The sequence below is a fragment of the Petromyzon marinus genome, chromosome 4, assembly GCF_048934315.1.
Source record: "Petromyzon marinus isolate PM22_M1 ecotype Great Lakes invasive population chromosome 4, UKy_Petmar_22M1.pri1.0, whole genome shotgun sequence".
Lineage (NCBI taxonomy): Eukaryota > Metazoa > Chordata > Hyperoartia > Petromyzontiformes > Petromyzontidae > Petromyzon > Petromyzon marinus.
The window spans coordinates 10,106,842-10,128,588 of record NC_133670.1 but is presented as its reverse complement, the minus strand read 5'-3'; the positions used below and the strand labels follow the sequence as shown (position 1 = coordinate 10,128,588).

Genomic DNA, 21,747 nt, shown 5'->3' with positions numbered 1-21,747 from the left:
TGTTGGGGAGCCGATATCTGTGTGTAAGAAATCATAAATTGAAATTAATCGTTTTAGAGTAATATATTTTAATGCTCATGATACATGTATTGGATCATGCATGTAAGACTCGATTATTTTCAATGTATGTTAATCTGATGGTAATGCTTGCAAGCGCGCACGTATTGCCCCCAATGAATTGGTGGAGAACACAAATCGGAGTCGAATAGACAATACAGTATACACGATATGGAAGGGACAGAATCATACGGGAAAGGCTGAGAGCACGGATGAGGCGTGCCTATAATCCAACACTGTGAAGGCGAGAGGGTTGGTGGGTCGCACAACTCTTGCGAAACTCCCCTTCTCCATGGGCGTCGGTGCAATGCCCTGGGCATCGCCATTCGTCTCCATCTGTGCGGGGATGAGCGTGTTGCCTCCTCGTGCACGCGGTGGGTTTTCTCCGGCTGCTACGGTTTCCTCGCACACGTGTTAACACAAGCAACACCACCCAATGCTCCTAGGAACTCTCCCAACAAAGAGACCTACGACTCCAGTGTGGCTGTCCTGGGAAATAAGCAAGACTAATTGTGAGTGTTCTTTTATTATTGCATGTTGTAGCATGAACTCAATTGCAATCATATGTTAGTGGTCCTGAGATCGGTGTTGGAAATTGCACATCCCATAGGGTTACCACTATCGATGTGCACAGTGGTAGCTATTTTATGAGCCCCGGCGAAATTATAGTCCGAGGTGCCGCCGTCTGGTAGTCTACCTTTTGATTGCAATTCAAGTGCTCGAATGACAATTCCTCCCCGGCCAGGCTACATTACATTTATTTGTAACCACATAGGACAGTCAAGTATATCACTCAGAATTTGTTACGGCAAGCACATACAACCCCCCTCCCTCCCCTAAGAATGTGAAATATAATCCCTTAAAATAAAACATTATCGCAGGTTTGACGAATTGTACACAGCACATCTGAGAGCTCTGTACCATAACCAAGCTCTTCTAAATAGGATCTTCGACGAGTAAAATTGCCCTCGTGTGTGAACCTACCTTCATTTAGTCTTTTGGGGGTCTTCAGGTCTGATGATTAATGGGAACTGGAGATGACCAATAATGATTTCCTCGCTGCGGCACGTGAAATATCGAGAGAGTCATAGATTAATTGCGTAAAAAAGGCGCAAAGTGGCGATTCTCGAGAAAGACAGAAATATTTATCGATGACGCATTTTGTGCTCATATTGCAAGGGAATGTTTGAAAATATGAACAATTCTGAGTGTGGAAGAGTGATCGATGTCTGTGCTGCAAAAAAAAACAAAGGCATTGTACGACGTCAAAGTGCGGTGCTCCAATTTCCGAACGTAATCACGCTACTGCCAAGCTGGTAATACCATTACTCGAGTGCCTATCCCTCTCTTGTTAATGCATCGACTGTTATATTCACCCTGAAATCTGTCATTGGTATTGTTTTTACACATCCAAGTGTCTCAGGACAAAGTGTTGTTGCTACAGGTCAACGCGAGAATATGTACGATACATGCTGCTGTTAATCCAATGCACAACAGCAGCCTGGGAGGTGGTCTCCCTATTGCTCAACCTCACGCTATCAAACTTTGATCTCTTCCTCAACCCAAGAGACAAGCCCTCTGCGGACATTTTCACTATCAAATGACCTTCAGAGGACCGTCCTGGGCTCTCAGGCAGTGTACAGTATCATTGCCAGCTATACACAGATTTGTTTGCAATCGTATACAGTAAAAGCAGAACTCTGTTGTGAATCTTCAGATAGGTATATAAACAAAAATAGTCCATGTGACTTTCCAGACCAATATTGTCAAGTGGCATATTTTTTTATTGAGCAAGGAAACGCTGGGCTTGTTTTGACGTTCTGCGTCTCATCAGCAGAGGAAACATGCTGCTCTATTGCTAGGTGTTATTTGCAAGAGCACTGAATGTAAAACTATAGGTACCCATTCAGCCCAAAAAGCAATACCATACCCAACCTCATTCTGCGTTGCTGTGGAGCATTATAGCCATTATAGCAAGTATATTAGTGTTAGCAGTAGAATCGGTTCCCTTCAAGCCAATGACACCAAGACTAATATTTGCCATATCCTTTGTTTTCAGGGAGAATTAAAAAGAAATAAAAAAAAATCACAGTCAAAGGTGTTACAACGGACACACATTCTCGCCTTGAAGTTTATCGTTCATTGAGTTTCATGTTTTCTTTGGCAAGGGAGAGATGTCAATTTTCCAACATTTGCTGTGTCAAATGACGGCACAGAAATAAATGGCTTGTCCAGGCAGTGACCCGATGTCTCTATGGGAACGATTACGACAAGAAATTGCACAAAAGTGGTACCCAGTGGGGTGGGGGTGCGGGGAATGTGCTTCACTGCTTGTTTTTTCAAGTCGTATTACAAGGATGGCTCCTGCACTTCCATCACTCCCGTATGAGTATACTTAAGGCGTGACTTGTTCTTGCTAATCAATCGTATTATGAATGAATAATGACAAAGCTGTGTTTATTGGATGTGCAGCAGATGCGTCCACTGGGTGTGCTTTCTTGTTCACTTGAATGTGGGCAGTCAACCGAGGTACCAATCTATAAGGTTACGCCATAAACTGCAAGTAAACTGTAAGCTGTGGTTTTTGATGGCGTGCAATGACTATAAAGTGCATATACACATTCTTAATTGCCGTGTCTACAAAGACGCTGGGAATTTACAGTGCTGTGGTTGGTTCTGCGCAATGGCTTTTAATAAATGATGAGAAACGTCTTTCAGCGTTGAGATTATTCATATCGCCAAAGCTACAACCATGAAAAAAAAGCGTTAGTTTAAATATAAGGTAGTTTAGTTGAACACTAGGTTGCTGCTTGGGAACAGACGGTGTGTATATTTATCAAAACTCAGAAACAAATTATATGCATCCATGTCAAGTGGCCAAATAACTGAGAAAGTCCACGAGTTCATCATTTGAAGAAAACATCTTTTATAGTTTGATATTACGACAATATTCAACACAGGCCAATGCCCGCTATTATGAACTTCATTGCTTATCTCAAGAATATGCATTTTCTTTGTAATTTTTTTGGCACATTCTACCAGTGTGACTGTCCCTTATCGAACTGGATTTGCATGACAAAGGCTTGGAAAGGATTCGATAAGCCACGGGTGACAAGTCGCCTGCATTTTGCTACAGTCAAACAGGGAAGAAAAGCACTGTGGCCCTACTTCAAAGATCATACATATTTAAATGCAGTACGTATTCAACAGTTTATTTTCGATATATGTTGCCTTGAAGTTCAGTATCATAAGAATTAGCCATGATCAAGCCACTGTTAAATGAAGCCCCTCCCAAGCCATCACGATCCATCGGTCTCGAAAATCAACAATAATAAATCTAGCTCCTACACACCAGCTGTTTTCATTGCTCCAATGGAAGTCCTATCAGACATATTCCATACTTCCTATTGGCTACCATTCCCTCATTGGTCTCGACCATCTTTCTTTCTCGTGATGTTTCCTGTCCAAGACCACGTACTGTTCTTAACGGTCAATATTTACATCTCTAAATTGTGTTTGTTCTCCGATCCATGTGTTCCTTTCTATATCTCTCTCAATCTCTCGCTGTAATTCCAAGCATGCACCTATCCGCGTGTGTTTTTTACCCACTTATCAGCTGTGACCCAGGTTTCCCTGACAAGAGGCAATGTTTCATGTGTCAATGGGTTTGTTTTATCTCCTCGTTAAATACACGACGGAAACTGTTCTATATATTTTTTTGCAAATGCCCACGTTTCTAATCCGTATGTCAAAGCAGGTAGTGAAAATCGATTGAAAACTTAAGCACATTGGTATGTTGATTTTAATCAATCAATTAATTTTCCTTTAAGCGCTGGAACTTGCTTTTCCCTTGAAATAATTTTCATCCTGGTCCACCTTAAATAATTTACCTAATGTGTACATCCAGGCAAGGCCGTAGCCATGGAGTCAACATTGGGGGGGGGACCAAATCTTCCAGGGGGTCTGGGGTCCCCCCCCCCCCCCCGAAAAAAAAACCTAAATTGGAAAACGAATTTCCTGCCATTTCCTGCCTAAAATATAAAACAATTCACTAACACATAGGATGGGTTTTTATTTATTTATTTACAATCATATCTAATCGTGTATTGTATTACATTGTTCTGTTTTTTATTTTTTACCTTTTCTTGTTTCATTGTACAACCATAACCACAATCATATAAACATAAATCTATTTTATAGCAATATATTGGGGGGGGGGCATTTTTAGCATATTTGAATACTGGGGAGGATGTGTCCCCCCCAATATATATTATATTTACGGCCTTGCATCCAGGACTGTAATGCGTTTTCCAGTTGCGCTCCCTCCAGTTGCGCTCCCTCCAACGGATATATTGAATTGTTTAGTGAACTTAATTAAGCCGTGTTTACAACAGCTTAATTAAGGCATGCCAGTCATGAATAGACAACGGGAGGCGAAGACGACGATGATCTTGTCAACAGTAGCAACGCTGGCCCCCATCATGGGAATATATGACTATTGTTAATGAGCATGGAAACATGTTTTGGGTATATCCAGTGGTTGTCCTAGTTGAGAGACTGGCAACTGTCATAGAATGTGCAGTGGCCACCACTGACTCGGTACCACTGACGGAGAATGATGACTCTTGGCTATTTTTTTGTACAATGCTGTGTTTCCAATTCCTGCTTTAAAGCCTGCATTCGGAATTTCGATTCATTAGTGACATGCGTTCTCATCTGTATCACTTATCAGTACATTGGAGTGACCCCGTGCCTAATACTGTAATTATTCTCTGTAACATGCGGTGAGTAATAATGGATAAGATCATTTGGCATCGCTAACTCGAAAAGCACTACAGCCACATACACGAAGGCTTTTTATGCCTATGGTGTAACAAGTTACCTGGAAATATATAACTGAGTAAGATGTATGTAATGTGTGTGTGTTAAATCCTACTTCCATAAATATGACTGAACTTTGAGAAACGTGATTTCATTGTAAAAAGGTTGATTATCTGGTTTCCATTTTATCTGATTGTTCCCCATTTCAGGGTGATATTCTGCAAGTTAATGTGTACTATAAATTTTGCATTCAGGAAAATGGCTGCGTTCGGAATAATAACAGATACTGAACGTTAATTTACAGTCTTTTGTAGAGCCACTGCAAGTCATTTTGGTTAAGTGGGTTTGTATGACCATAGTTCATCACTGTCAAGTTTGAAATGTTGGAGTCGTGAGAGGCAAAGCCAGTTCAGATATAACCTGGTCACTGATATCAGCATTGAATGAGAATCGAACTCCATTAGCCAGGTTCACAGTGCATTATGCTAATGACTGTACACTCCGACGACCCCAATGTTAGCAATAATTCATAAATTAAACTCCAGAATATAACTAGTTTATATATCTTGACTTAAAGCTTTCTTGGGTCTTTCGGCAAAGTCACATAGATAGGTTCAAAGAAAATAATAAAAAATAACAGAAAACTATGACGTTTCGATAGCAATGCAAGCGGTCGTCTTCAGTAAAAGGGGGTTTAGCTTCCAAGGAAAACTGTTTATAAGGGTTTGAAATGGGCGTAGCCCAAATGTCAGCAGCCAATGATAATGTACAGTAAGGGTTCGGCAGCGAGCCCGGCGGTGGTTCGTTTTCCACCAATCAAAGGGCTGCCAGGTGAAAATGAGCATGTTAAAGAGAGATTAGCATGATTTGAAGCTTTCGTGAGTGCAGGAATCCATACTCTCTGGTTCTTTCGGTAAAGTCACGCAGATAGAAAAAAAACAAAGAAAACACAACGTTTTGGTCACAACACAAGCGTCCGTCTTCAGGTGAGAACATGATCTGCTGTTGTGGCTTGATATAGTCACGGGAGGGGGGGAAGGGGGGGGGAGTTTTGTCGAATCTTGGCTGCAGGAGTTCACGGGGGAGAGGGGGGGAGGGTTTGTGGCATGCAGGGACGGGTGGGGCTGGAGAAATTAGCATGTCAATGAGCTTGAATTAGTAACCGGAAACCAAGACGAACGGGTGTGTGAGTGAAAATCATAGCAGTTAAAACTTGACGTGGTGAATCACATTCTTCTAATGATTGCTCAATCTGAATTCATCTTCTCGATTAAAGTTTTGTCTGTGTTTGTATATCTGGATGGTTTCATGAACAAATCTCAGATGGTAGCCCGAGGGTTTGCAGAGCACCTTGGTCTCGGAGAAAACAGTGTCATGTGTGCCCACAGCGTTGAAACAATGATCCGCCACTGCCGAGGTGTTGGTTCGGCCGTGTTTAAAATCCGCTTTGTGTTCGCGAACCCGGTCTGAGACATGTCGCTTCGTTTCACCAATGTAACTGCTGCCGCAGACACAACTCAGCTTATAGACACCAGGACATTGCATGTCCGGAATCGCATCCTTCACCGATGGGATCAAATCACGGATTTTGTGCACTGTATTGAACCGAACTTGGATCTTGTGTTTGTTCAAGATTTTGGAAATCCTTTTGGTAACCCCTGCTATGTATGGTAAGGTGATGGTTTTGATTGGGTCCTCAGATTGTTCCCTACCCATGGTTGGGGATGCAGCTTTGCGGATTGTGCGGTCAGAATATCCATTCCTCCTGAGAGCCTGGCGTGGGTGCTCAAGCTCACTGGCTAGGTGGTGCTGGCCGGAGATGCAACAGGCCCTATGGTGTAGTGTTTTGATGAGGGAATTCTTCTGGACTGGATGGTGGTGGGAGTCAGGCTTTAGATAGGAATCCATCATTTTCCACTTCCATGGTGAATTTGATAGATGGGTGTATGGAATTGATGTGGTTGAGAAATTGGTATAGTGCCATCAGGCCATGTGGGCAGATGACGAATGTGTCATATACGTATCTCTTCCACAAGAAAGGACGTCGGGTGGATGTCTGGATGGCATCTGTCTCAAATTTATCCATGAAAATATTCGCTACCACGGATAATAGGGGAGAGCCCATTGGGGTACCTTCTTTCTGTTTGTAGAAAGTACCATTCCAGGTGAAGTAAGTGTTGGTAAGGCAGTGCCTTACCAACGAAGGTACATCAGGATCCAATCCCTGTTGGACAAGGTCTTCAATGATTTCAATAATATCAGGTACGGGTACCTTGGTGAAGAGGAAGATTACATTGAAACTGACAAGAAAATCGTCCGGGGACAGTGATATGTCCTTGATTAGTGAAACCAAGTTGGCCGAATTAAGTACAGCTGAGGCCGTCTTGCCAGTGAAGGGAAGCAGAGTCTCAGACAGAAATCGTGCCAGTCTGTAAGTGGGTGAGTTAATGGAGTTTTGGAAGGCCATAAAATCTGGGTGGTCTAGCAGCTGAAGGTTTTAGAGAACTGTTTGGTGGGTTTGATTATGAAAGTCGAATTAGTGATGATTTTGTTGGTTTTAGTAGCCAAGCTATTGGTAGGGTCTCTGTTAATTTTGGTATATCAGCCATCATTGAGAAGGTCCTGAATTTTGTTGTTTTATGTGGTTCTATCCATGATGACAGTGGCATTGCCCTTGTCGGCTGAGAGGATGACAATATCATATCTCTTTTTTAATTGAGCGAATTAAAAACATTCGTCCTTGCTAATGTTGCTAATGGGTTTCTTAGCCTGCTTGAGGATAGCAGCGATTTCAGATCTTTCAACATCTGCCGGGATGTGTCCCAGACCTTTGAGGGCTACGTCGACTTGGGCAATGATGTCATACACTGGAATGTGTTTGGGGGTGACAGCGAAATTCAACCCCTTAGCTAGTACAGATTTGTGTCTGTCAGAAATTGGGCTGTTACTGTGATTGATAACAATCTTGTTAACATCTAACTTTTCCCAGTGTGGTTCGGGTTTTTTTTTGACAGGTTGAATTTGGCAATTAGGTCGACTCTGCTTTTGGTTGACATTGAAGCAGTCATGTTATCCACATGGTCCCAATCAGATGTGGACATTTTGTCTGTTAATGCTAAATGTGATTGTAAGAGAGTCTTGTCTAAATGATCAAGTTCAAATCAGTGCAGCCTTATTCTTTCTGAGGTTAGGGCTAGGCTGGATCCGTTTAGCGTTAGGGGAAGCAACAGCAGCAGATGTGAATGTAAAGGCCATCGGTATTACCTTGTTGTCGAGTCATCTCTTCAGGAAGGTGAGCGACTCGAACAGGTGTGCCTTCTTATCTCGCAGTCTGTCAAAAGATCTCACAGTTGTGTGGAAGCCCTCCCCGTAGAGGTGGTTCAGTCTCGATTTTAAGCTTTCGTGACTGCAGGAATCCATACTCTCTGGTTCTTTTGGTAAAGTCACGTAGATAGAAAAAAATAACAAAAGAAAATACGACGTTTCGGTCGCAACACAAGCGTCCGTATTCAGGTGAGAAAATGATCTGCTGTTGTGGCTTTATATAGGACCGTGTTCGTGATCTGAAACACGACAGGACCAATACCTCGGCCATGGCTATTCATTGTTTTAATGCGATGGGCTCACACGAGATTTATTTCTCTAAGACGAAGGTACTTTGAAAGCCCAATGGCAATCAACAAAGATTCGTTCATGAAGCCATCCATATATATACACAGACACAATTTCAACCGAGAAGATGGGTACAAACTGAGCAATCATTGGAAGGACGTTATCAACCAGTTTAAGTCATAATTAGCAATGATGTTCCCATCCTACCACCGTCCGATGTTAGTTGTGCTTCATGCCCATTTCAAACTTGCGCTTTCACAGTCACTTCACGTGCCGACCCCTTGGTTGCGGCTCTGCGATATTCCATTAACATGCTAATCTCTCTTTAACATGCTAATTTTCACCTGGCAGCCCTTTGATTGGTGGAAAACGAACCACCGCCGGGCTCGCTGCCGAACACTTACATTATCATTGGCTGCTGACATTTGGGCTACGCCCATTTCAAACCCTTATAAACAGTTTCCCTTGGAAGCTAACCCCCATTTTCTTAAAGACAACGCTTGCATTGCGATCGAAACGTTGTAGTTTTCTGTTATTTTTTAGTCTTTTCTTTGAACCTATCTACATGACTTTACCGAAAGACCCAATAATATATAGTTTAAAAATAGTATGAACACACAAGCCTTTAATAGTTGTAAAAAAAATGATGCTATATTCCATAAATGTTAAATTACAGGCTATGGCAAAATATACTTACAAGGCCAAATTAATTATTTTGCTTATCTTAATTATGTGTTTATTCGATATAGTTGGTCATGGGATTTGAAATAGCAGATTATTAGACTGTTGGCTTGCAAGAAGCAATGCACAATGTGAGATTATGTTATTATTTAATTTAAAGGGTGTTTTCCAATGTTCAAAGTTTTGGTTAATTGTTTTCATTAAGTTGAATATCGGTTTAATTGTATTTCATTGATACTTGTATTTTGAACTATATTGAAAATGGTTGCTAAAGCCTTACAAATGTTATTGAAATTACACTTTAATAATATTCAGAAAATAAGGCTATTACAATTAGGTTAAACTTAATGTTTACTTTATACTTGCTATCCTTTCTTCAAAATGTATCCCCTGTGTAATGACATTGCACACTTAATGTGGCTCTGCCATTGAAAGCATTAGTTTTCTATAAATTATGGGAATTTGGCTCCAGCAGTTTTCTCATCCAAATTCTAATTTTAACATGCATATAGTACAACATTTCAGTTAAAACCAAATGATTAAATTGCCTTCCTAATACATAAAGATTTTAATATGATCAAGGCCACTCACAATAAGCTCTTCTTCCACGCGTTTGTCCCACTCACGTGAGGTCCGCTGTCCTTGCCAACCTTCTCCACACTGCCCTGTCCTGCACCATCTCTCTTTCTGCTCCTCGGGCCACCAAGTCCGATCGCACCACATCGCCCCACCTCTTCTTCTGCCTTCCTCTTGATCTCTTTCCTTCTACTTGCATCACTTGCGCCTTCTGACCCACATCATTTTCCTGTTGTCTCTCCACATGACCGAACCACACCAGCCTTTTCTCTCTCATCTTTGTGATTTCAACCACCTTGAGTCTTCCTCCCATTCTTCATTTATCGCCCTGTCCTTCCTTGTTAAACCCAACATCCACCGCAACATCCTCGTCTCTGTGACTGCCATAGCTTGGTCCTCCCTCTTTCGTATGCCCCAGCACTTGGCCCCATACAACAGCACCGGTCTCACCACCGTCTTTTCCCTTCAACCAAACTGGGACCCTCTTATCGCACACCACATCAGTCATCTCTTGCCATTTCAGCCATCCAACTGTCCTAAATGTGTTTATAAGGCCTAATCTACAGACTTGCTACAACAGTTAATTAATTTGCCAAGCCCGTAGATGAACCATTGTAATTTAAATGCTGTTATGGATGTACTTGTCATGTTCCAAATGTTTATACAAAATACGGCAAATTTTATTTCTATTGTGGTGCCACTCGTACCTTGCATCTACACTGCATTATGCCATCACATTGAGGTTTCAATATGCTGTTGGAGTCACTACCAATTCTGTTTTTAGATTTTTTTTTTTTAAAGCAAGCACCCATATAATGCATTTTTATTTATCTTGCTTAATTTTCACTATTTAAGAACTCTTAACATTCATTTAATATATTACAACCCTTAGTCATGCCACTTGCAGGATGGTAGGATGAAATCCTCCACATGTCGTGGGTTTGTTGGACCATACTTCACTATGCTGGTCAGTGCAGGTTGACGAAGGGGGTGGGGATGTGCAGGAGCTACCCGTGCCAGTTTCATAGCACAGCACACGAACCACTGCACCATGTATGCAGTACTGCACTGTATATCCTGTGTATGTAATATTAATGATATGTTCTTCCGTTTTATTTAAACCCATTTAAATCCAGTTTTCATTGGCAAAATGCATTTTCTTTTACCATGTTACGAATGTCGACTCAGACTAATTTAAGTACTGTACCTGAACAAATTGTATTCATTATATACAGTAGTTTATTCAACTCTACATGTATACCTGCAACGATAAACTTAATGAAGATGTTATATAGAATTCCACTGGGACAAGACATCGTGTTTTTTTAAAGATGTGTAGTTATATTTTATGTACACAAATTATGAAACATCGTTGACGATTGTTTTAATTGCCGAAAATCGCGAGTCGTTCCCTGTGAATTGAGCAGCTCAAAATCGCGGTGGTACATTGTTGGTATATGCCCTGCAAACAAGACCAATGCGGGTTTCCTCTCGGTGACCCAATAAGTACATGTAGCATGCGTGTAGCAATAATTTCGCACAACCTCGCAATTCACGGTCACGATTGGACTCAATAACCGCATGGGATTTTTATTTTTCTAACATTGTGGTGAACGCAGCGGCCTCTCGTGGCTAGAGGTCACCCGAACCAATTACACACACCACATATGCGAGTCAAAATCTGAAGTCTTAACACGTGCGCTTCGATGCGCATATGCTTGAACTTAACAATTGGACAAATTATGGCAAATAGCCTGATGAAGCTGGTTGTAATCGCCAACCAAACGTCGTATTCAAATTGTAAAACACACCGGTGTGCTGAAGTAATAACTAATGGGCATGTTTTGTTTACGTGACAAACATTACAAAGTCACAGTCACTTTAATGTTTTCTTGTTCACGTTTTTGTTTTCTTGTTTGTTGCGGTTGCACCCGATTCAAGAGCCGAATGGCTCACAGGGCTATACCAAATAAATGAAAATGAAAACTTAAAATTGTCCATGTCGGGTGGTGGCGGGTTTAACGACACATTTTATATTCACGTGATCTTCCCCCCCCTCCCCCCCCCCAAAAACCCCTTTAATATGAATCGACCAAGTGACGCATCCTTACAACACCCACAGACCTCTCGAGTGGAAGGTAATGGCGTGAGCAAGACATTGCAGGGCTGCGCCTTTACCTAAACCCAACGACGATGCTTGTAGCTGAACACCGATTCGGGGGGCAGGCTGTGGTGTGACGGACGAGAGCTGCCCGTGGCCACGAAGGGCCTCTCGCGCGGTGTTTGTCGCGACTCGGGGGGGGGGGGAGCTTAGACGGCGAGCAGCATCAAGCAGAATCACAATCTGATTCATTCATACTCGATAAATCCGACGAGCTATAAAGCTCTTAATTACAGACGTCCAAGAGGGGCGGGTCAGAACGTTACAACAGCAACAACACACAATACAAAAACACGAATATCAGAGTCGGCGGCGTCGGCGGCTATAACAGGACACCTCCTCCCCGCTCCACCCCCAGTGCCCCCGTGCCTGCGTCTCACGGGACGATCGAGGCAGCCAGTGGCGGGGTTGGCGGGGTGGTGCAGGGAGGCCAGGGGGGGGGCGGCGGCGGTGTTCGCAATCGCCACGGACCGCAGCTGCTTGCCGCTTCGCCTGCCGGTCGCGCGCCCAGGAGGGCGGTGGTCCCACGTGGCCGTGCTTTACGCATCAACGTGCACATTGTTGTTAACGCGTTACGGACCTTTCCATGTTGGACGTGGAAGGTGGCGCGCATCGGGCGACTTGTTGGTGGGGGGGGGGGGTGGGATAGCGGCCGTGATTTTTAACTGTGGTGGCCACGAGAGGCCAGCGATATTACTAACGGGGACGAGTAACGCGCGGGAAATAGCGCAAGACGCAACTGCAGCGACGTGGCGTTCTTCCGTGCGCGCGAGTTCATTGCCGCCACGTCCTTCTGAGTGCATCAATCGCGATGCGCAGGAGGTCCTCCTCCTCCTCGTCATCCTCATCCCTTCCTGCCCGGTGCTGCTCCTCCTCCCCCCGTGTCTCGCCGCACTCGGCGTCGCGTGTCGTCGTCACGCAGTAGCTGGCGGTGTTTCTCCCCCCCCTCCACCACCACCACCTTCTCTCTCTCTCTCGCATCAGCCCCAATCGGCGTTCACATCAATTAACTTTCACGCGAGCCGCTGCAAATCGGCGAGCGCACGGGCGAGAGAGTGAAAATGAATAAACAGAGGGAGATGCCGCCGCCACCGGTGGTGGTGGGGCGAGGGAACAAGTCACACCGACTCCTCCTGTCACAACACCGTTGAGTGCTCGCTTGGTGGTGGTGGTGGAGCGACTTGGACATCCCTGGACATCGGAGCTTAACAGCCCATTCGGATTCCTCCACCAGTATCAAATAAATATTCTTATTTCTCAAAAGGAGGGTGAAACACACCTATGCACGCGCCCACCCACTCCCTCCTCTTCCACCGCACCCCGCTTCTCCCTCCAGTCCTGGGGCTTGGGAGAGTCCTTCACGAGGGTTGGGGATGACGGCCGCAGGGCACGGCGGGGTCCCTCGGCCGGAGAAGGTGGACCAGGCGCAAGCGCTCGCCCGCAGCTGCGCGGGGGGTCCCGGCTTCCAGCAGTGCGACCGGGGCTTCGCCACCTGCGCCATCCACACGCACGGCAAGTGCTGCAAGCTGCACTGGAGCTGCCACATGGGATGGTGTCACTGTGAGTCTCACGCGCGAGCACCCGGGGTGCCACACACACACACAGCATTACACGCTCGACGTGCACTCCACTACACATACTGCATACACACTGCACCGCGCGTACACAATGCACACGCGCTACTTGTATTTATGTGATGAATGTTTTTCGCACCGTACGCAGCCAACCGCACCACGTCCACTCTCCACACGTGCACGACACACACTGCACGATACACCCCCGGCACCGTACACCGTGCCCACACTACCCACACGCACTGCATGTCACACTCAAACGCACACCATATTAGCACGGTTGGCTATGCACGGCGCCAAAGAAGTGCAACAGACATACACATAAGGGTTTCCCAAACTTCAGTCCTCGCGAGCCACCACGCTACAGCTTCCCGCGTTCGCCAAATTACTCTCCATTCAAATTTACTCGTTCCACGCTGCACCCGCGCCCGATGATTGTTAAACACGTTCCTTACGTCACGAGCAAAGCAATTAACGCCGCGTTAATAGAGCCGATTTCAATTGATCTTGAGAGACAGTGTGGAAGTGTACACTTGTTCCACGTGTGTATGCACGTGGAACACGTCACACTGATAGCATTAATAGCTAAGTGTGTCACGTGAGACCTGTTTGGCAGTCATAGGGCGCGTGCAGCGTGTATTTTGAATGGGGGAGTAAATTGAGTTTGTAAAACCCCAGAACTACACACACTACACACGCGCTACATTTCCCAGCCGGCATACATGTTACACTCTACACTCACTACACACCTACATACACACTATACAACTCTTCACGTACATCTAATTTTAGAAATGTGTGGCAAGCAGGGGATGCTCGAATGACTTGTTTTTTTGTTTGCACTCCACGTGAAAAGGAGTTGACGAGTTAAGGAATGTGTTAAGAATCCAAAGCATGACCCCGTTGGTAAGAGTCGAGATTAATTGAGACTCACGGGGAGGGGAGCATATTCTATTCCGAACGCCGTGGAAATCTTCACTATCGGCATCGCGATAGCAGTTTTGCTTCGGGTTATTTAGTTGTAGAGCACCGCTGATAGTATGCAGCACCATACCAACACAATCCTTCAAATTAACGACTAAAACAGCAATCGGGGGTTGTCGAGAGTGGAAGCTATAGGAGGGTGAACCATGCTTCCGCGGGGGATAATGGACGCGTAGGTGGAGTGATGAAATCCGCTGACGTGCGAGTGGGAGATGGATTGTTACTTCTCAGAACCGCAACGGACAGCTTGGCGGGGAGGGGGGGGGGCCTTCATCCAGAAGTGGGTTTAAAATGGGCTGTAAATTCACTCTGAAGTATTTCTATTATTGCTAAATCAGCGACTTTTCTACATCCATTAAACAGAGAGTACAGTCGGCTAATTGCCAATCGGCTCGTGGTGTTTTCCCATATTTTATAGGTAAAATAATCACGAGGAAAGTGGCGAGCAATAAAAGGGTTGCGGGGTTTTCGAGAATTCACCAATTACCTTTATCGCTCATGTTTATGAAATTATTTCATTCATTTATTTGTCAGTCATTGCCAAATACGTTTATAAAGCAGAATGTATTTACAGTTGGGAAATGTTCAAATTTATATTCTAAGGAAATGTTAGTTTGTAAAAGTGCATCTGCACTTTAATGCTGACGTCGTTTATTGATGTAAATTGGCCTGCAAAACACCTTAATGCACACTTACTAAGTGACATCATACTGTTGATTTATTTCACTTATATAATGTTTATTATGGGTCTGTCCTGCTGGTATCATCAATGTCACAGTGACCCCACACTCCTTAAAGCATCTGGTTTATCAGTGCTATCCTGCCTTCGTAAGTGTTGAAATTTTCCTGAGTTACAATTTGCTTTCTTTTATATTGAATGGTTTTCTTATCGTTTTTTTTTTGTCCCGAGCTTATAATGAAAACTGCCTACCTCCTTGTTCATGTCTAACAGAGACCTTGGGTTGACTCCTCAGCAAAATTTGCTTCTCACGACGGCAATGGTTTTTTTTTGTTACCGGTCAGAGAGATGATTGGCTGATTTAACGTGGACCAGGATTTCATATGAGCAAATTTAAATTGTGAGTGTTGCTAACTTAATAAGTTAAAACTGAAATGTGCTATGGTGTGGCATATATATCTATTGGTGGCTTGGAGCTGGTTGTAGAAAATCCCACATTCTCACAGAAAAAAACTACTCTAGTCTTATCCATGGATCAACCCTTGTTGACTTTCCACAAATTTGAACGTGCTTCTTTTTTATCAACCCTGAATGGATGAATGGCTGAGTAAACAAAGGCACCTGTCGAATTGTTGATCAAGTACTCTACTAACCCAAAGTGCCATCCTATCCTGGTTCACCCGTTGATGGAATATTTGGACTTTCAAGAGACATTCTAGTGACATGGACATGCTAGTGACATGTCCATGTCACTAGCAGAGGATGGCTTCCTATTGCACAATTCGTCTGGTGAGGGTTTTTTTTTTCAACAATCGCAAAGAAGCAGAAGGGATGACGGGCTTCATGTTTCCTCTGAACAGTGCACAGCTTTTGATAACTGACATAGAATAGAAACGGCATGAAAGTGGTGCGTTTCAAGGCGCAGCTCGCAAAGCCTGTACCAGAAAGCCACGCACACTAGGGGAAATGCAGTGACGGTGGATTTTTCCTCTTTATATTTGGATGGCTACAATAACATTCTGTACGCATTGTATTTACTAAGTTACAGCACCATGTATGGCTTTTAAAATGTATTAAATGTTTTCACATTTGTGGATAGCACATTACATTATTGTATCGGTCATATAATACATTTGCTTAATGTGGCCTGCGGTAATTATTTTAAAATTGTCGAGCCAAACCATTTGCAAGTGGCCTTATATTGTACATAAAATGTAAAGGTGATGCTTAATTTAAAAACTTGAATGCTTGAAGGTTCAGGATATTGGTTTTTAGTTTTTTTCCATTGGTTATCGCAAATCATATTTCTAAAAATCAATAGTCAGATGCGTTTTGTATGCCTGCTTATCTTTCAATTTGCACATCCTTTAAATAACTAGTTTACATGTTAATTTGTTATGATTGTGAAGCACTGGTTAATATTTATAAGTAGGCTTCTTGACCAGTATTATGATTCGTAAATCGTTTGTTTTCGGTTAGATCGTGAAGGTAGAATTCAAATCTTTAGCTATAACCTTCTCCCGCAGAACCAATCAATTAAGTTGATTTGATTTGTGAAATACTGGATGAGCAGAAATGTCACAATACCATTCCATGTTTTGTTGGAATGCTTGAACCACACAATTGAATTGAAACTCATCAAGGATTGTTCTTTCACATTTTTCCCGGTGTAATCTCTGTACGGCAGCAAATCGCAACTGTCCCGTCAAACAGGCTGCATTTAAAATATAACCAAAACTCTCATTATCATCAGCCGTTCACCCACTGATTTACAGTAATTACATTCGTAGATAATGCTTGCAATGACGTACATACTTATTAATTGAGCAGCACACTTGGACTATGCGGTATCAATTAATAAAAAGGCGAATGAGGTTAATATTAAGTGGGACATAAATTGTTGAATGCTTGGGTAATTTAATGAACAACAAAAGACCTAATACGCCCTTTATCATGTAGGCCTATACAGTTACCTCAAGTGATTGTAACTGTATTGTTTGTTGTGACATTCTGACCTGCCACTACTTGACATGTATGGAAAAGAGCTTTAGAGCTCATCGGATTCCTTCAGTATAAAGAAATATTATCATGTATGAACACATCAGTCAATCCACTTTGCACCCTAATGGTATGAAACAACTCGTGCAATCCTATTTAATTATCGTGCAATCTTATTTCAGTGTTGTCCGTGGCTCCTATTTTCTGACGATAAGCAAAGTATTCCCCATCCAACGTGCATACAGAGTGGACACCGTTGCATATAGCATTCTCTGGATGTGTTCACATGTTCCGCCGCATGACATTTTGCCAAGCTGAATTCCGCTTAAATCCTGCGAAAGAGAAACCAATTCTACGTCAAACATTGCGTTCACTATCATCGCCTTCGTCGTGCTAACGATGTGAGGCAATCGACGAGCAGTTTGTTCTCTTTAAATGTGTAGGTATGCTTCCTGCCGCTGGTATTCAAGACAATAAAGCAGTGACACAACATCTGCAGAATCACACCGACTTCGCCCGACAGCGAAACTATATTCCGAGCAAACAGGGGCGGCATCTGATAGCGGACAAAACACCGCGGCCTTCCGTGACCAAAGAGCCCTGGAGCACTTTACATTTGCAGGTCATTAATCCTTGTATCGATTCTGTGGCACCAACCCCATTATCCCGCCCCCCCACACACACACATGTGTCACGTCCCCTCTTGCGCGTGACCTGCAGGCAAGTACGTGTACCAGCGCATGACTCCCGTGGAGCAGCTACCCAGCACCGTGGTGCCGAGTGGCATCATGCCTGAACGAACCCCCGTGTGCTCGCTGCTGATCTCCCCTTCGAGATCCCCTTGCGGTGCTCGGGCTACGATGGGGGGTGGTGGTGTCGACGCTTCTAGAGCAGCCGCCGCCGCCGCTGGTGGTGCCGCTGCTGGCATCAAGCAGGCGATTTTAAGTGAGGGCTTCAAGATCAGGCGCGTGAACGGTACGCTGTGCTATGTGCAGCACCTGCTGCTCTCCCCCCGTTGCACCAGTGCCTATATGGTGTTGGATGGTGGCTTTGCGGACAGTACTCCTATCTGTGGTAGAGGCTGGCGTCAACAGCAGCAGCAGCAGCCCCTTGCGTCGCTGATCGTCAGCCCTTGTTCGTCTCCATGCTCTGGTAGCGGTAGTGCGGGCGAGTCGGCTGACTCCGGAATGCCAGCGTCTCCGGACTCTGCCGAGGGAAAACGCAGCGACGCTGAGGAGGAGACCGAGGGAGAAGGAGATGAAGGTGACAATGAAGATGATGATGGTGGTGGCGGCGATGAAAATGATGATGATACCTGCAGTCTGCAGTCTCTAGCAAGTGGTGTAGGACTTGGTGGTGAAATGCCACAATTGCGAGCCAATAGGATGAGAGGCATATCAGAGGTTGTTGATGTGATTGAAACGACTGTGTAGCTTTTAATGTATGCACAAGACAAATGCGTGATCTGCGCATTTCATAACTCATTTAATTGGCACGCTTTAAAGAAAAAAGTCGGCACGGCCATCGGTAACAAGTGTGTAAGTTTGAAAATTGTGCAAACACGTAAAAATATTGTAACCATACATAGATCTGTTGAAACATTTATAATAGGTATTTATTTGTTGCATTCTGTAGCCATGTTAAACTACATGCACACTGTATAGCTGTCAAACAATAAACGCAACATCTGAAATCGTTCATTTGATTTGTTGACGTGGCAATGCTCATGCTTCTGTATTCTTAATCAAATTGCCTTCCTAAATTAAACGGTATAAGACGTAATGACTCTTAATTGCTTATCAAGATGCAATATGTCAGAATATTGAAAACAGAGTCCATATGCACGCTCCAGTCGCCAATGCGTAGCCAGTGTTTTCTATAATTGGTCTATTGCAACAAGAGTAACAAAGAGAAAATCGGGTTAGGAGTGAGTCACATTGCAGCCTGAAATGGGGGATGTATAACGCACATTATCTGGAGTGTTCTATGTCATGGCTTTTATGTTCAAATATTGATGTAAATGATTGCCGGTCATTGGTAGCGGCATGGGAATCGTGGTCATAATGCTGCTTTGAGCCAAAAAAGTGTAGGGCTCAGCCATGCAGTCTCATTAAACCCCATGCGTTCACTATGGCTTTCCTTTTACACCAGAGAAATAAGGCTCTGGGCAAAATGCTGTCTATTTACCCAGCCAAAAATACATACGAATGAGCACAGATCGTTACATCCAAAACACAACTTTCATTACAATTTTTCCAGAAGGATGAAAAAGATTAAGGACAAGTAAAGCCTGAGTCTAGTCGAGCATGTTTATCGTTTCCGTTTTGTAAAGAGGCATTAATTAAATTACTCATATCATTGTATGCGTGTACATGAGGCATTGTAAATGTACAAACTCGTGGATTATCTACATGTAATGTCTTCACAAGCAAAAGGTGTTAAAAGGCAAATATGTGATTTCTTGCTCAAGCCACTTGCTGGTGGAATGGCCTCCACTGGGGGGACACCCACTCAAGAGGGTGTTTTGTCTATCCCACGCTGACCCAGATGTGTCCAGAAAGGGCTCGGTTTATCCACGGTTTTTTTTACATTTATATTTATTGTCATTCTTCTTCGTTCGTATTGCTGATTGTAGATTCAGAGCAACATACATTCAGATGGTCAAGCCAGATAACCGTGTCAGGAGCAGCGGAGTGCATCACTGTGATGTCTCCTTCGTATTTGTGGATCGGGCATTATTACATAGTTATATGTTGTATACATAGTCTGTTCTGGATGACCACAGTCATACACTAGAGAGTTTTTAGTTTTCCACGTGTGAATCAGGTATCCGCATCTCCTGCCATGGTTTGTGTGGATGCAGTTTAGGGTGGAACGAGAGCTTTGTGGAAGATCAAACCCAGGGATCTTCTGCGTTGGGTCTTTTTCACAAGGTGTTTGATTCCGAGGTCTTTTGAACTCCATTCAGCTCTCCAAGCTTCATCAGAGTTGAATTCGCATTGTTGATTGTCAAAGAACCAAGAATACAATGTGGATTTCAAGAAGAGGGAAAAAAACCCACATATAACTTGGGTAGTGACACAATCAGAGACACTAGGAGTAGGAGGCATTCTATTTATTATAGCCTTCACAGGGTACAAGGGTAACAACACTTTTAGTCAGGACAGCTAACAGACTAGCTGACTGACAACGCCGAGAAGGTGAAGACGGTGATGAAGACTCCAGCAATCCGACGGGATTCCACTCCAAGCAACAGCCCCGAGCCTTCGCTCGGTCCCCTTTTATCCTCCCAGGGTGGCCTCGCTCTGCCCCGACCACGCCCCCTTTCTAGAACCTACTCGTGGGTTCCCGGGCTTACCTCACGTGCCCCCTCTCTTACCTTTGCCCTACATCCCTCTCTCTGGCTTATCACATGACCTGCTGACAGACAGGGCTGCTGCAACTGCAGATCCCCTTCTTTGCCAGCAACTATGCTACGTCGTGACCCATTCCATGTCACTACACTTGTAACAAGCTCGACGCGGTCGGATGGTAAGCCCAGATGCCCTTTTTCGTATTACGTCGAGAGCACTGTATTTAAGGGGGAGGTGAAGAAAATAAAAAATAGGGAAGGGGTGGGTGTACCCACGCTTTATCCCACCACACGTGACCTGCCGGCTGACTAACTGTGGTGGCAACCATATTCTTGGTTCTTTCGGTAAAGTCACGTAGATAGAAAATAAAAATAACCATTTATACTGCTCGGTTTGACAGGCCGGGGGGATATCTTTGAGCAAGACATGTCACTCAACAGGAACTTATTACAAATAATGACATCTTTTGTATATACACAGCAATTAAAGCAGTTATATTTTCTATTTATCATAATAGTGTTTTTCCTCTTCATGCCTTGATTTACTTGATTAGTTTAAATGTTAATTATTTTTAAACAGAATTGCCAATATAGGGTTTTCAAAGGTGGGGCTTCAATAAAAGTCTCAAATTTTAATCGTGTACTTAATTTGGATTATGTCCTCAAACAAATGTAACCTTTTTTGTTTGAAAAAAAAATGTGCACATAGTATGTGCTATATAGAGATAGGCAGTGTGTATACTTTGAGTTATGGACTACTATAGCTGAAATAAAATGCATTAAATGTTATCTAGGAAACATCTTTATCTGTGTAAAATGGTGTTCATGATTTTTAAATCTTTCATAATGCTTGCTAATGTGTTCACAGTCATGTGTAATTTGTGCACCTTCTTCTGTGCTCGCTCGCCATTCGCAGGAGAATTGTGAGGAGGCCCAGGTCTATGCTTGTCACCGGCTTTGAGGGATCCGCGGCGATGCAGCGTTCCCAGGGGACGAAGCGGGCAGACAGCAATTTCCCATAAATATTGAAGTTACGTTTTTAAAAAACAAACATTTGAAAAATGCTATATAAAGTTAAAGCATGGGGGGGGGGGGAGATAAAATAAAAATCGTATTCTTGTTGGCAACATAATTTTTGCAGGTAAAAAAAATCAGTCTGTTGAATAACCCTAATTATAGGCTTTTCCTTGGAAAAAAAAGTTTTTATATTTGGTCAGCTAGTTTAAACTGTTTTTCTTCTTCTTTTGATAGA

General features: G+C 43.6%; 1 protein-coding gene and 1 long non-coding RNA gene across 3 annotated transcripts in view; one reads left to right on the top strand and one right to left on the bottom strand.

Moving 5' to 3' along the window:
* LOC116938747 (uncharacterized) overlaps positions 1–18,841 on the top strand; it is a 45,173-nt gene extending 26,332 nt beyond the window's left edge. Inside the window, exons 3-4 of one of the 2 annotated variants that reach the window (XM_032946328.2) lie at positions 13,245–13,420; positions 17,864–18,841. In XM_032946328.2, coding sequence (XP_032802219.2) covers positions 13,245–13,420; positions 17,864–18,576 — 889 coding nt within the window. In that variant the 3' untranslated portion in view covers positions 18,577–18,841. Of the gene's footprint in view, positions 1–13,244; positions 13,469–17,863 lie in introns of both variants that reach the window. The other variant, XM_032946327.2, reaches the window with a different exon arrangement.
* Positions 11,066–14,841, bottom strand: LOC142907093 (uncharacterized). Its single transcript, XR_012930795.1, has 2 exons — positions 13,802–14,841; positions 11,066–13,445 (listed from the first exon to the last, which is right to left on the bottom strand). It is a non-coding gene; the product is annotated as an uncharacterized LOC142907093 (long non-coding RNA).
* Positions 18,842–21,747: the final 2,906 nt, after the last annotated feature.